At 41.1% G+C, this 13,848-nt stretch overlaps 1 protein-coding gene and 1 long non-coding RNA gene across 3 annotated transcripts in view; one reads left to right on the top strand and one right to left on the bottom strand.

Annotated features, from left to right (window-relative positions):
- Nucleotides 1–5,962, top strand: part of LOC113412053 (E3 ubiquitin/ISG15 ligase TRIM25-like) — a 29,249-nt gene extending 23,287 nt beyond the window's left edge. For both annotated transcript variants that reach the window (XM_087955824.1, XM_026667423.2), the window contains one exon: nucleotides 5,325–5,962. In XM_087955824.1, the coding sequence (XP_087811950.1) occupies nucleotides 5,325–5,863 (539 nt within the window). In that variant the 3' untranslated portion in view covers nucleotides 5,864–5,962. The remainder of the gene's footprint in view (nucleotides 1–5,324) is intronic.
- LOC148132182 (uncharacterized) overlaps nucleotides 1–13,848 on the bottom strand; it is a 32,430-nt gene that overhangs the window by 18,221 nt on the left and 361 nt on the right. The window lies entirely within an intron of this gene.

Raw genomic sequence — 13,848 nt, 5'->3', positions numbered from 1 at the left:
GCTCGCCTCGGATGCCGTCCTCATCCAATACAACGAGACCCTACCGCTAGCTGTCACATGCGACGCATCACCCTTTGGCGTCAGCGCCGTCCTCAGCCACACTCTTCCCCGACGGAAAAGAAGCACCCATCGCCTTCTTCTCAAGGACCCTCACCAAACCGGAAAGAAACTACAGTCAGCTGGACAAAGAGGCCCTGGCTATCGTTGCCGCCGTCAAAAGGTTCCACGAGTACATCTACGGCCGGACCTTCACCATCGTCACCGACCACAAGCCGCTGCTGGGAATCCTGGCAGGGAACAGGGCCACCCCGAACATTCTATCCCCAAGAATGACAAGGTGGTCCGAATTCCTTGCCGCCTACAGCTACCGGTTCACACACCGACCCGGTAAGACAATCACCCATGCAGATGCCCTGAGCCGCACGCCGCTACCGGACTTGGACACCGACCCAGCTCCCACGACGGCCACCCTTAGCATAGAGACTCTGCCCGATCTACCCATAACAGCGTCAGACATTGCCCGTGAAACCAATAAAGACAAACGTCTGGCGCGGGTATTACATTGGGTAGAGAAGGGGTGGCCCGAAAAGGACGACGACGAAACCTTCAGGACATTCCGGAACCGGCAAACAGAACTGTCATTACAAAAAGGTTGTTTACTTTGGGGGGACCGGGTTGTTATTCCGGAAAAATTACAGGGAAAGGTATTGGAATTGTTGCATGAGGGGCACCCAGGCATCGTTAGGACAAAGGCCTTGGCCAGAAGTTACGCCTGGTGGCCAGGAATGGACAAACGAATCGAGGCCTGGGTGGCAGCATGCAACAGATGCCAGGAAACCAGGCCCAGCCCTCCTGCCGCCCCAATCCTGGAATGGGAAACCCCTAGGGGACCATGGTCCAGGATTCACATAGATTTTGCCGGGCCCACGAAAGGCCACACTTTCCTCATCACGGTAGATGCTTACTCCAACTGGTTGGAGGTAAGCAACATGAGAACTACCACCACGGAGGCCGTCACCAAGGAACTCAGCAAACTATTCGCAACCCACGGCCTCCCAGACGTCATCGTATCCGACAACGGGCCCCAATTTACCTCGCTGGAATTCGAAAAATTCCTAGTGGAGCGGGGGATACGACACGCATTGACAGCGCCGGCACATCCGGTGGCGAACGGGAGGGGGAACGGATGGTTCAATTTACAAAAAAAACTATCCAAAAGATAGAAAACGGGGAAATCCAAGAGAAAATAAACAAAATGCTTTTCATACAACACATTACCCCGAATACAACAACCAATAAAAGCCCGGCAGAACTACTGATGGGGATAAAATTAAGGTCCCCACTCGACAGACTGCACCCCACATACAACCCAGAAAAACCTCCAAACTCCTCAAGCAAAGACCGAATATTTAAAACAGGTGACGCAGAATACGCGAAAAACCTCACCGGAGACCCACTCTGGGTACCAGCAACCATAATCCAAGTGACAGGTCCACGCTCGTACCGCTTACAGACAACCGACGGATGAGCATGGAAACGACACATCGACCAATTAAGGTCAAGAACAGCCACGGGAAACACAACCGACACGCAAACAGAAGCAAACACAGAAGGGAACCCCCCCCAACACAAACCAAGAGGGGAGGGAAGGCCCCAAGGACCAAACCCCACGAGAAAGAAACCAGGAATACTCACCGGCAAGCAGCCAGCTCGACACCTCACCAGGGAGAAGCAGCCAGGCCAGCTCAACCAGCCCGGAAAGACCAGGCGGGAGCGGAAACCGCAGCTCAACCAGACCGGGTAGACCGGGAGGGAGCTGCGACGAAAGGCCCGGCTCAGCCTTCCAGACGGTTCCATCAACAGGGCAGAGAGCAACACAGAACCCGACCGAACCGGCCGGGAGCCAAGCACCAACTAACCTGTGCAGGTCAAGTAGACAAGTATGTAGCCCCGCCTACTTACGGGACTACGTTACGTAGGACCCTACCAAGAGGAGAGGGGTGTTCTGTACGGTCATTACCATTCTTGTAGAACCGCACAGTGATTGGTCAAGACGCACGGCGAGCTGATTGGTCGAGCGAGCCGCACTGATTGGCCCGCCGCGAATGTCCCGCGATTGGTGCAAACTAATCACGGGAGATTCAAAGCGGTGCCATTGGCCACGGCCGCCGTGGCCAAAGAATAAAAGCCGCCGCTTTTCTTTCGGACCCGAGCCGATCTCGGGAATCAATAAATGAGCTGAACTAAAGTCACTGGCTCCGAGTCTCCTTCCTTGCGACGGACACAACACAAAAGACACAATCAGCCAGCCCAAAAGAGAAGAGGACCTCTCCACCAGTAATTAGCACCCAGATCACCATAGATTAACTCTAAGGTTAACTTCAGACCAACAATCAAGTAAGCAATACCCAATCAAGAAACTGCCAAAGAGCCATCACTAAACAGCCCAACCAAAGAATCTCTAAGACCCTCCCACACACACACACAGATAGGCAAGACACCAGATTATAAACTGACACCAAATTGCACTCCTTACAACGGTAGCACTGATGATGTTGCCTAATTAGGGTAATGAAATGTCTGCAAGAAAACAAGCAAGCTCAGAGACCACCAAGGATCCTTTAAGCCAGGATTACTTAACAACTGTGTTACTAACCTAACAACTGCAATGATTCACTTAACTAATCTGGCAAGAAAGGCCATAAAATGGGGCAAAACCTACTTAACAAGTGTCTCACGTAGCAACAGAAATTTTGGGCTAAATTGTGGTCATAAGTCGTGGAGAACCTGTACATATAACCTGCCCAGCTGCATGTAGTATACTTTTACATAAGCTTCTTCTGAACTTACAGTCCTGCTGGAGCCTTCACTATATAGAGAGATAGGTGAAAGTATAACAATAATAATAATAGTTCTCAAGGAGAATAAGGTAGATTTCTATGTTGGGGGTAGAAGTATGTTGGGTACAAAAACAATATAGAAAAGACGTTTTTTCAGAAGTCTTCCATCTCTCTCTCTCCCCCTCCCTCTCCTGCATTTTCAAATACTGGCCAGGAGACAAAGTCAAATATAATATTGGTTTCTGGTCCTCTGGCTTCCTTCTCCTGCCTAAGTTGTCTTCCTAATCACCTGATGTGCTTGCTCTTTTTCTCAGCAACAACTTTTTTGTTGTTTGTGTATGGCACACAGTGTCTGTTGCAGTCCAAAATATGTTTATGGACAGCTTGCTTAAACTTGGTTTAAGCTGCTTGCCTTTAGTGGAGTGAAAGTCACCTCTGATTTATTGACAGTTAAAAGAGACTATTTTCCTGTAGTCCTGGACAATGAACTTCCAGGAGAAGCTATGTCCTTAAATAGGATGTCTTGTGCTCCTCCCTCTCCCTGTCCTGTTAGGTGAGTCCTTTACCTTCCTCCAATTGCTAGGAGAATTTCTCAAGATTCAATGTCTTCTCAGAAGCGCTACTGAAATGGGTAAGAGTTTCAAATGTGAAGGGAATCCTTTCTTATCTTGGCGTCCTCTGAACCAGTTGGAATCACAGTTCACAGTCTTCCTAACCTCCATGAGGACACCAAGAGCCATACTGTCAACTGAAATTTTGTTTTGTTTTTCCTTCCCTCCTGCCAACTTTTAAAGGTTACTTGATTTATTATGTTGTATCACTAAACTTTAATATGGTATTTCGTTTTTGTAAATTGCTTTGAGGTGACTGCTGTGCTTAGGAAGTGGCATAAAAACCTATTTAATACCTTTGCATTTCCTGAACTTTAAGCCTCTGAAATGGTCTTTTATCAGGAATGGCTGGACAATATAATTCTGTATGGTCAAGGTTCAACTTGCTTTCAAAATTGTGGCTTAGTAAGTGCAAGTGCATTTGTACTGCAGTACTCTAGAACATTTTGGATATTTTGCTCCTATTTACTTAGTTTTATCTTGTTTTGTATTAGTTTTTTTAACCATTTATATTTTGTTTTGTATGTACTTACATACTATAGATTTTAAAAGTTTGCTTATAGTTGTAGGCAAAGCAAGTTCCCTATTATTTTCACAAGTTTTGCTCATTCCATTTCTACGGATCTTATCTGCTTTCAGGCAGACTAAACAAATGGCAAGCCAAGGAACTAAAGGATGCAGGACATAAATGCAGGACATCAGAATGCATTTTCTCATCCCCTTACATACATCGGTCCTTCACGAGCCCTACAGGATATGTGCAAACCGATCTCTAGCTACTCTTTGCGAATAATCATGATGGCTAATATGAAGAGTACATTTCCTAACCATGAGTCCCTGAATGAATCATTATGGTATAGTTTGCATTTAACAGCCACAATGAGTGGGATCACAAATCATTTAATCACACCATCGCTTAGCATGACACGTAAACCACACCAGGATCTAATTTTTTTTTTTTAAAAAATATTTCTTTCTAATACTCCCTATCTATTTCCCTCCACACATACACAGATTTATATATACACAAGAGCCAGTATTGTGTATGGGTTAAGTTAAGGTGCTGGACTGGGAATGGGAAAAGTGGTTCGAATTCAGGGCTCTCCAAACTTTTCAGCTCATTGACCGATTCTTGAAATTTCTGGTTGCTCATCAACTCACATATTTTAATATGTGCAAATAATAAACACTACATTAATCTACTACATTAATACTACATATGAATAATAAAAATAATATAATAAAATAATTTTAAAAACCCTTGCACAATTTCATTTAGGGTCAATATTGACCATTTTGGAGATCTCTATTCTAGTCCTTGTTTGGGCATAATAACTGGCTGGGTGACTTTGGCCAGGCGCTCTAGTCAGCCTAGAGTGGGAAGATGAAAAACATCTACCTACCAAACAGCACCGGACTAATGTGCTAAACAATAGAGTCCTTCATCCTTGTAGTGCTTTGATTTAGGCCAATCATAATTATTATTCCTGCCTTTCTACTCAGCACAAGTTCAAGTTTTCATTTCTCAGTGAGGCTCTGGTCAAGTAGAAGCTTGCTCTTAGATTTTTTTTCTTTCTTTCTGTGTACAGCATTCTAGTTGCTACATTGCACTAGCTGATGACAGCTGGCAAAAATATGGAATACAGTGTGACTGAAAACTGTATCTATGTCTTATTTCCCAGATTCATCAGTACCTGAGGGTAGTATTTATTCAAGAAGAAATGGAGGTTCTCTGTGTTAGAATAAAACTACCCTTGTCTCCTGGTCTACTCAAATCTTCCTGGCACTCTCATCCTTCTTGTGGGTTGATCTCGACTGACAAAATTTAATGTTGCCCTCTTTTCTTTTCTTTTTCTTCCTTTTCATCAAACAGACTATTGTATCCTGAATTTTGATGCCACCACTGCCAATGAAGAGCTCTTCCTGTTCAAGGAGACTCACTCTGTGCTGAACATGGGGATTTTGTTGGAAACCTATTCAAAACCCACCCCTGGATTTAACCATTGGCCCCAGCTGCTTGGTACCCGCAGCCTCTGTGAGGGCTGCCATTATTGGGAGGCTGAGATTTCCAACGGCTGGCTGTGCCTGGGCGTTGCCTACAGCTACCGCCATAGGATGGAAAAATCATGCATGTTGTATCTGATTGGCAGGAATAATTATTCATGGTGCTTGGAGTGGGACTCAGTGAATTTCTCTGTCTGGCATAATAATATCCAGACTGTGCTGCGTGGTGACTACTACAAGACCATTGGGGTTCTCCTGGACTATGCTGCAGGCTCCCTGACCTTCTACGGCATCACCAGTACCATAAACCTCATTTACCGTTTCTTAACCACATTCACTGAGCCATTGTATCCAGCTGCCATGGTAAGCAGTGGGACTTCTATTACTTTGAAACAACACCCTGAATAGAGGCCAAAAAGAGGAAAGCGGGGGGGGGGGAGGGAAGAAATCCCACCCTAAAAGCTAAGAGAGCTTTTATGGTTGCTGATAAAATTAACTTTTACCTCATGAGTGCTGCAGCAAGATTCCTTTTTTGGGGTGTTCTTCCCTAGAACATTCTGGGAATGGCTAGGCAAGTGTTGAGAATTATTTTCTTATGCTCTACTGTTCCATCTCAAGGATGAAGAAATTAAGCTAGTTATAGTTACAACCCTGGAAAGCATCCCTCAGATCCATAGAATGGATTAGATCTCCTGATCAAAGGGCAGAGGAGCCTTTAACTGCAAATGGGGAAATCCCAACCAAACAGATGCCCTTTCTCAGGCCCTGCATATATCTGTGTTGCAAAAATACTGATAACCATTAGACAGAAGACTAAATCTTTTCTGCTCAGCTTTTTTTCCCCTTTTTTCTTTTGCAGATCTATTAGCCCTACCTATCTTTATTTTTTCCAACTCTGGAGTTCAAATTAAATTACTTTAATGTAACTAGTTTATACAAGTTGGCTTCCAGGTAGAACATTGGCGTAGCTGCACAGAACATGCAAAATCTTAGCTCTTTTTCTTTCTTTTCACCTTCAAGTCAGACTTGATTCCTGATGACTACATGGACAAATCCAGGCAGTTTTCTAAGTAGCATTTTTGGAAGTACCGGTAATTTACCATTGTTTTTTTCCTAGAGTTGGGTAAAAGTTACTATAGGGCTCAATTTATGATCACAATTGAGTGTGGCATTACCAAAAGAAGTTGTGATGTGCCTGGGCCTTATTTTACCATCATTTTTGCCACAGTTGTTAAGCAAATCACCATGGTTAAATGAATCACATGATTATTGAGTGAATCCTGTGATTATTAAGCAAGTCCAGATTCCCCAATTGATTTGCTTGTTGGAAGCCATCTGAAAAGATCATAAATCATGACCATGTGTCACACAAGTCACTGCAACTTTTGTAAATGCGAGCATCGACAAGCATCCAAACTGCGATCACAGAGATAACTTCAAGATGGGTCACAAGTCATTTTTTTCTGAGGCCATTGTAACTTTGAACCATTGTTCAATGGTCATAAGTCAAGGACTACTTTTAGCCAAGGCCATCCAGCTGACCTTTGTACCCAAAGTAAGACTAGAATTCAGGTTTTCCTAGTCTTAATCCACTAGATTTTGGAGGCTTCCCCAAATTTGTGGGCAACCAAACTCCTAAAGCGAATGGCTAGTCTGAAAAACCCTTATCAAAACAACAGCCAGTCATATATTATTTGTAGAGACGGGATCCTTCCCTTGGTTATGTAATTAATGCACTTCCCTGAGTAACTGGATGAACTTTACAGTCATTAGAACTTCTTGATGGGATATTTGAAGTTAAATTTTAAAACTCTGTTATTGTTAAAGATTCTCTGCTGGCAATGACTTGTCCATAATTTGTCTTGGTTGACCACCCTGGTAACCACATAGAAATTCCTTCCTGCAGCATCAATTCCCTAACTTGCATGTGGCCTGCACCAGTGTTCCCACTCTTCCCCCAGCCTCCAATGCAAAGTGTGCAGGGCCTCCATTGGCTTTTCTGCAGACTCCCCACCCCCACCCCAACCCAGTCAACATCCCCACACTCCTTACCTGGGTCTCTAGCCCTCCTCCTGTTTAAATGTTGCCAATTTTGGGACTGCCTGGGATTGCTAATTGATGACCTCATGCTTTATATGACTATATCGTTTAGCAACAGCAATCCCATCCCAATTGTTGTCATAACGCAACAGTTATGTGTAATATTTACAAAGATGGTTTGTTTTTGATCCAGTAGCATATTTGGTGAAACTTGCCTGGAGACACACAAACACTTTTTTAAAAGATTATTTATGGTCTATATCAGGGGTCCCCAAACTTGGCAACTTTAAGACTTGTGGACTTCAACTTCTGGGAGTTGAAGCTGCCAAGTTTGGAGACCTCTGGTCTATATGGCTTATACTTCACACAAAGGCAAAACAGCAAGCCCCAATGTGACTTAAGTGTCATGTGTGAATTAGGTGCCTAGTCCTAAATAAAAAAGGAACCTATGTTTTAGATATGATTGCCCAAGCCACAAACTCTTCTTTTCTCAAAGAAGTTTGCCTGACCTAGATGAATTACAATGCTAGCATTATGAATTGGTCACAGATATTAATTTATCAGTGGAGAAATCCACATGTAGGCAATTTGAATATTATTATTATTATTATTTTTGGGGGGGAGGGCTGAATCAGCGATGGCTCCCGGCAACTGTCTGGACAAGTCCTTGCAGTTTTCTTAGCAAAATTTTTCAGAAGTGGTTTGCTGCTGCTTCCTTCTTCCTAAGGTTAAAACAGTGGTTCTTAACCTTTTTGAAAGAATCGCCCCCTTGAGCCATTGAGGAAGTTATCATCGCCCCCCTCCCCCAACATAACCTCTCAATCACAACACTGGGAAATAATTCTTCAATTTATGCAAACACGTTTTTTGTTTTCCTTAAAATTGTCATCAGGACATATCGATGCAAATAATTTATTTCCAGTCTTTTTCCCATATCTCAACTGTGTGAAAAATTCTGATGCCACCCATCACTTTACTCCCAAACTTCGTGATACATGTATTTCATTATTATCTTATTTATTCAAGACACTTAAATGCAATGACCACTGAAAACAAAATTCAATTGCAAGAAAATGAAATGCCCGAAAAAAACAGTAACATTTAATCATTTAATTACAAGTGAATTTTAAGACGCAAAAAGAAATATAAAAAGGGCAAAAGAACAAACCGCAATGCAGAAACTAAGAATTTCAAGACGAAAACTCTGAAACTAAATTAAGATTCGAGGAAAATATATATTCATGCACATTGTAAAAAGGGTTAAAAAGTCACAAAGAAAATTTTTACAGAAGGAAAGCAACAAAAATCAGAGCGACAAATTTAATGGGTAGAGTGATAGAGGCTGCTGCGCAATGCGCATGAAGATGAGCAATGCGTATTCATATATGTACGGTGTTCTGTACTGAAGCTAGCTGGAGGAACATTTTAAAACACAGTTCAATCCACTAATAGCGAGCGATCTGATGTTTTTGTATGACAGATATACAGTGGTTCATTGTATGAAAAAAGTCTCAAAAGTGTCCCCAAAACTTCTCGCTCCATCACCCCCATATCGCCCCCCTTCCATTCCTTCGCCCCCACATCACCCCTTTTCATTCCATCGCCCCCCTGAAAAATGAAATCGCCCCCTGTGGGGCAATATCACCCAGGTTAAGAACCACTGGGTTAAAAGAAAGTGACTGGCTCAAGGTCACCCAACTGGCTTTGTGACTAACATGGGACAAAAACTCACTCTCTCCCAGTTTCTATCTGGCACCTTAACCCCTACACCTGACTGATTCTGCTATACATCATTTACATGAGTTAAAAAAAAATCACCTCATCCTGGTTCATTTCACACAAATCAGTGCAGACTTACTTCTTGTGTGTGACCTTATGTGGTTACAATATTGCTATGTCTAATCCCTAACAAACCACAGGTAGTCCTCAAGTTACAACAAAGACAACAAAATGGGACCTTGAGTTTGTTGCTAAGTGCCATAAACCATGTGACTACATCACTTCACGGTGGCGATTCCAGCAATCCCTGTTGTTGTCATTAAACCAGGACTGTGCAGGTCATTAAATAAATACAACTCATTACATGAATACAACTTCCAACTTCCTGCTGGCTTCCCTGTTGACCAGAGTTATCAAATTCATGGCCCGCGGGATGCATCACATGCTGGCCATACCCATGCCCGGTTTAGCAAAGGGGAAAAAATCGTGATACGTCATGTGATGACACCATGATGAGGCGAGTTTGACACCCCTGCTGTTGACTTTCTTGTGGGAAGCGGGTGGGAAATGTTGAAAATCGCTATCACACAACTGCGGGGATGTCGCAAGGGCAGAAATATTGGGTCCATCATAAATCCCCCTCATTCAGTGCTGTTGTAACGTTTAACAGAGTTGCTGAGGAAATAGGTATAACCCAAGGACTACCTGTAGTTCTGAATTCTATGTCTCTGTAGTGACTTCCCTTAGATGAGATTAAGGGGTGGAGCAGCTAATTAGGAAATGGCCTGAGAGTTTGATACATTCTTTGATACTGCTGAAAATGCAGCAGAGATACAGGATTTTTAGTTAATTTAGTCCAGATGCACCCAAGGGCATTATCGGTTGCATATCTAATTACTGTTCTTGGCTGCAAACAGGAAAAACAAACAAACATGAGATCCACTGCCTGGGAAAGCAAAACCATCCTTTTTAAAACTGTTCTCTGAATAAAAAAGGACCTGTAGAAGAACTATCTAATTCTAAGTAGTCACTAAGATGGCACAGAATCAAAACAAAAAAGGGGAGAAATATTAAATCCCAAATCTGTTTACAGTACTGGTTTCTGCCATCAGAACACCAGAATGGTTTTCTGAAATGCATCGATTGTTAAGAATTTGTTTATAATAAGTAAGTGCAATTTGATTGAAGGGTTGGAGAGAAATAAAATCAATTAGCCATCTCACAACAGATCTGCTATATGCAGCAATATTCCTTAGTTCAATTGTACAATGGCACACTTTAAAAAAAAGGAGCAACACACTTTAAGGAAGTTGTTTTAAAACCTGGAATCCAAATCATTCATCACCATCATGGAGTGAAAATAAATTAAAAGCCCGCCAGTGCACCCCTTCTTCCAAGAGTTCCTAATAAAAGATATTGGCTAAAATAGACATTTGCTGTGTTTGCCCATAACAACATGGTACAGAAGGTAAAGGTTTGTGATTGTGTGAAGTTTTACACTGTTCAACTATCACAGCATTTCACATCTAAAGAAGTATGTTCAAATACACTAAATAATTCCCTTTTGTAACACACAATTCTATCACAGAATGTGATTTATTTGATTTTGGCTTAGTTTGAGAAGCCAGCTGTCATGTGTAAACTATGGCTAATGACATCACTTTTGGTGAATTCAATTAATTCAATAAATATCCTTATTGAAGAACCAATGGATTGGCTTGCATTGCAACCTTAATTACAGATGGGATGATTCCTTGATTATAGATCAATCTATTCTATAACATCCTTGGAATGAATAATCAATGAAGCTACTGAGTATGGTGGGAGAGAATGAGAGAGAGGGAGAATGAGAGAGAGTGGGAGGGAAAGAAAAAAACAGGACTGTTTTTAAGCATCACGTAATAGTTTAGTTATTGCTTCACTCCACCATGAGAAAAGGAGCCTATCACTTCCCTCAGTTATCAGATTTATACGGTAGTTGAACTCTTACAAAGTGAAACCAGACTCTGTCTTCCTATAACTATTCCTTTTGTGGAATTTGAAGTATAAAATTTCAGTAAAGATTTGGACAACTCTCTTCGTCTTCAGTTTTCAATCTCCTGTGACTGTAGTCTGAATCCTGTGAAATTACTGCTTGGATCAGCACTGGCCTTTCCCCTAAATTGCCTAATATAGAGTTGTTGATATGGATTTATCTTATTCTTGGAGCTGTCTTCTTGGTTGCCAAACAAGTGGTTAGTGAATGCACGTATAAAAGTAACACCTGATTTTTCTGCCGTTGATCATTCAGATAATTATTGCTAGGCTGAAGAATGAATTATAAAACATTGTACTTGAAGACCAATAATAAAGGTTAGGCTATATCCTTAATTCAGTGCCATTGTAACTTTGAACGGTCATTAAACAAACTGTTGAAAGTCCAGGACTACCTATACTTCTACAGCTTTTTCAGGGGGAAAAAAAGTCAGTATCATTCACAGTTCAATGGATAATCCATAATTCACATGTAGATGCAGACCTTATCAGCAATATGTAGATGCCCACTGAGCCATGGATTAGACAGAGTATCCTTTTTTTCTCACCAGCCAGATGACCCACTGGCTAATTAGCCAGTGGAATAAATAATTAACAATTATTTAAACTAGCTAGAGATAAAAGGAGTATTAAACTAAGGCTGAAAAGATCAGTATAGCAACCAATTATCTCTGGAGTTTGTTTTTTTGGGATATTATATACTGTACATTGCAGAAATTATAGTAAACTCACACTTCAGACCAACTGATTTTTAGCTTCTTACCTCCCATGACCTTAAGAAAGACATAAATCTTCAGGACATCCAAATGTACCCATAAGAACCCAATTTCCAGTCTTAACCCTGTGCCAAGAAACCTAATGATTGAGTAGCAAAGCAAGCCAAATGTATAATTTCCCTCCCTCTTTTAAAGAGGTATATGAAAGGAAGGGATTATAATATTGTTTACTCTTCTAAAATTGAATATTCATCAAGGAATATTCATTTTGTATTTAGCAAGATATAATATTTGATGCTTTAAAAAGGTGATTTTTTATTTAATGCTTCGCTGCCAAATAATTAGCATGGCTGTAAGTGGGAGGTATTGCCTGTTAGTTACCTTCCAAACTGCTTTCTTGATGTTATTTCTTTATCCACTTTATGATTGTTAATTTTTAAAATATTCAGTGATACTTAGTGCAAATTAATATGAATCATATTTTGTACACATACACAGTTACACACAGTGTGTATACACACTTATACACAGACTACATTTACATCCACTTCTCATTTAATAACTGCATGCCATTCCAACAACCAAATTGTTAGACAAAATGATTGCTAAGTGAGCATGTGACACAGAGAGAGAGACATTGCAAAGGTCAATAGTTACTGCCGTTTCATTCAGATGAAGTTCTCTTGTAGCATTACTTTCGCTCCAGTGTGTCTTGCAAGGCACATGAAATTTGGTCATAAATTTAAAATCATAATTTATTAGTGTCATATTTGCAAATAGTCGCTAATCAAAAGAAGATGCTAAACAAGAGGTGAATGTAAAACCTGCCATGTTGTCAGTCAGAAAAACAGGAGGTAGTAATTATTCTGGATTGACTACAAAAGCATTTTCTTACTGAAGGATAAACAAGACTAAGGCTAAAGCCGAGTTTTTATAGAGCCTATTCTGCTTCAAGTTGCCAGGAAATGTTTTGGATGTTCACAATTGGAAATAATCTGTTTCTGTTTGCAGTGTAATCTACTATACATATACATTGTGTGGGAAAGCTATGATGCTATCTCGGATCACTCCTCATGCCATATGTACCACTACACACACATAAGGACTGGAAAGCGGGTCAGACTTCTGGCCCAGTTTGAGTTCACACAGCAAAACAATCTGTGCATTCCCCATCAAATAAATACTTAACTACAATAAAACATGATGAATTTAACCAAGATTGTGAATATAATTTATAGCTGGAAGTTTAGGAGCAATACACAAAGTATTAGCTAATCCCAAAGCTATCAACTCAACATCAATATGTTTGCAGTTCCTTTTGTAAGGATACAGGGATCTGCTCTCCATCCTTAGAAGGCACTGTAAAAAAAAAACCACTAGACAACTAATTGAAAGAAATGTGTCTTAATGACATGGCCTCCTTTGACATTGTGTCAAAGTGGGTTGTTTTTGGCTTGTTATAATGGCCTGGTTCTTGCATTAAACATTTGAGGTGGCAAGTTAAGAATCCAGAATCAATTTGGAGTCAAGCAGCATTAAAGCCACATCAACCAATTAATCAATCTCTGGTTTTATGGTTACCACAAAGTGATAGTACAGGTAACTCAGGCTACAACTTTGAAAAACATTAAAACAAAAAAGTGAATTTTTTTCAGTTTTTACCACTAACTACAGACTTATATTTGGGCTGTATCAATTCAAGCACAAAATATGGATATGTTGAATACAATTTTTTTTAAAAGATGCTAGGTGACTCTAATATGCACATCTATAGTTTTGTTCTGATTTGGAAATCCTGGGTACACATGGGTTTAAAAGTGTCACCAATCACTTGGTCAACTAAATGGGCTTTGAGCCAATCATTCTATCTCAGGCTACCTAACT

The sequence above is a fragment of the Notechis scutatus genome, chromosome 2, assembly GCF_049901735.1.
Source record: "Notechis scutatus isolate UNSWTSFEM ecotype Mainland chromosome 2, rNotScu1.2, whole genome shotgun sequence".
Taxonomy (NCBI): Eukaryota; Metazoa; Chordata; class Lepidosauria; order Squamata; family Elapidae; genus Notechis; species Notechis scutatus.
This window is presented reverse-complemented; position numbering and strand designations above follow the sequence as displayed.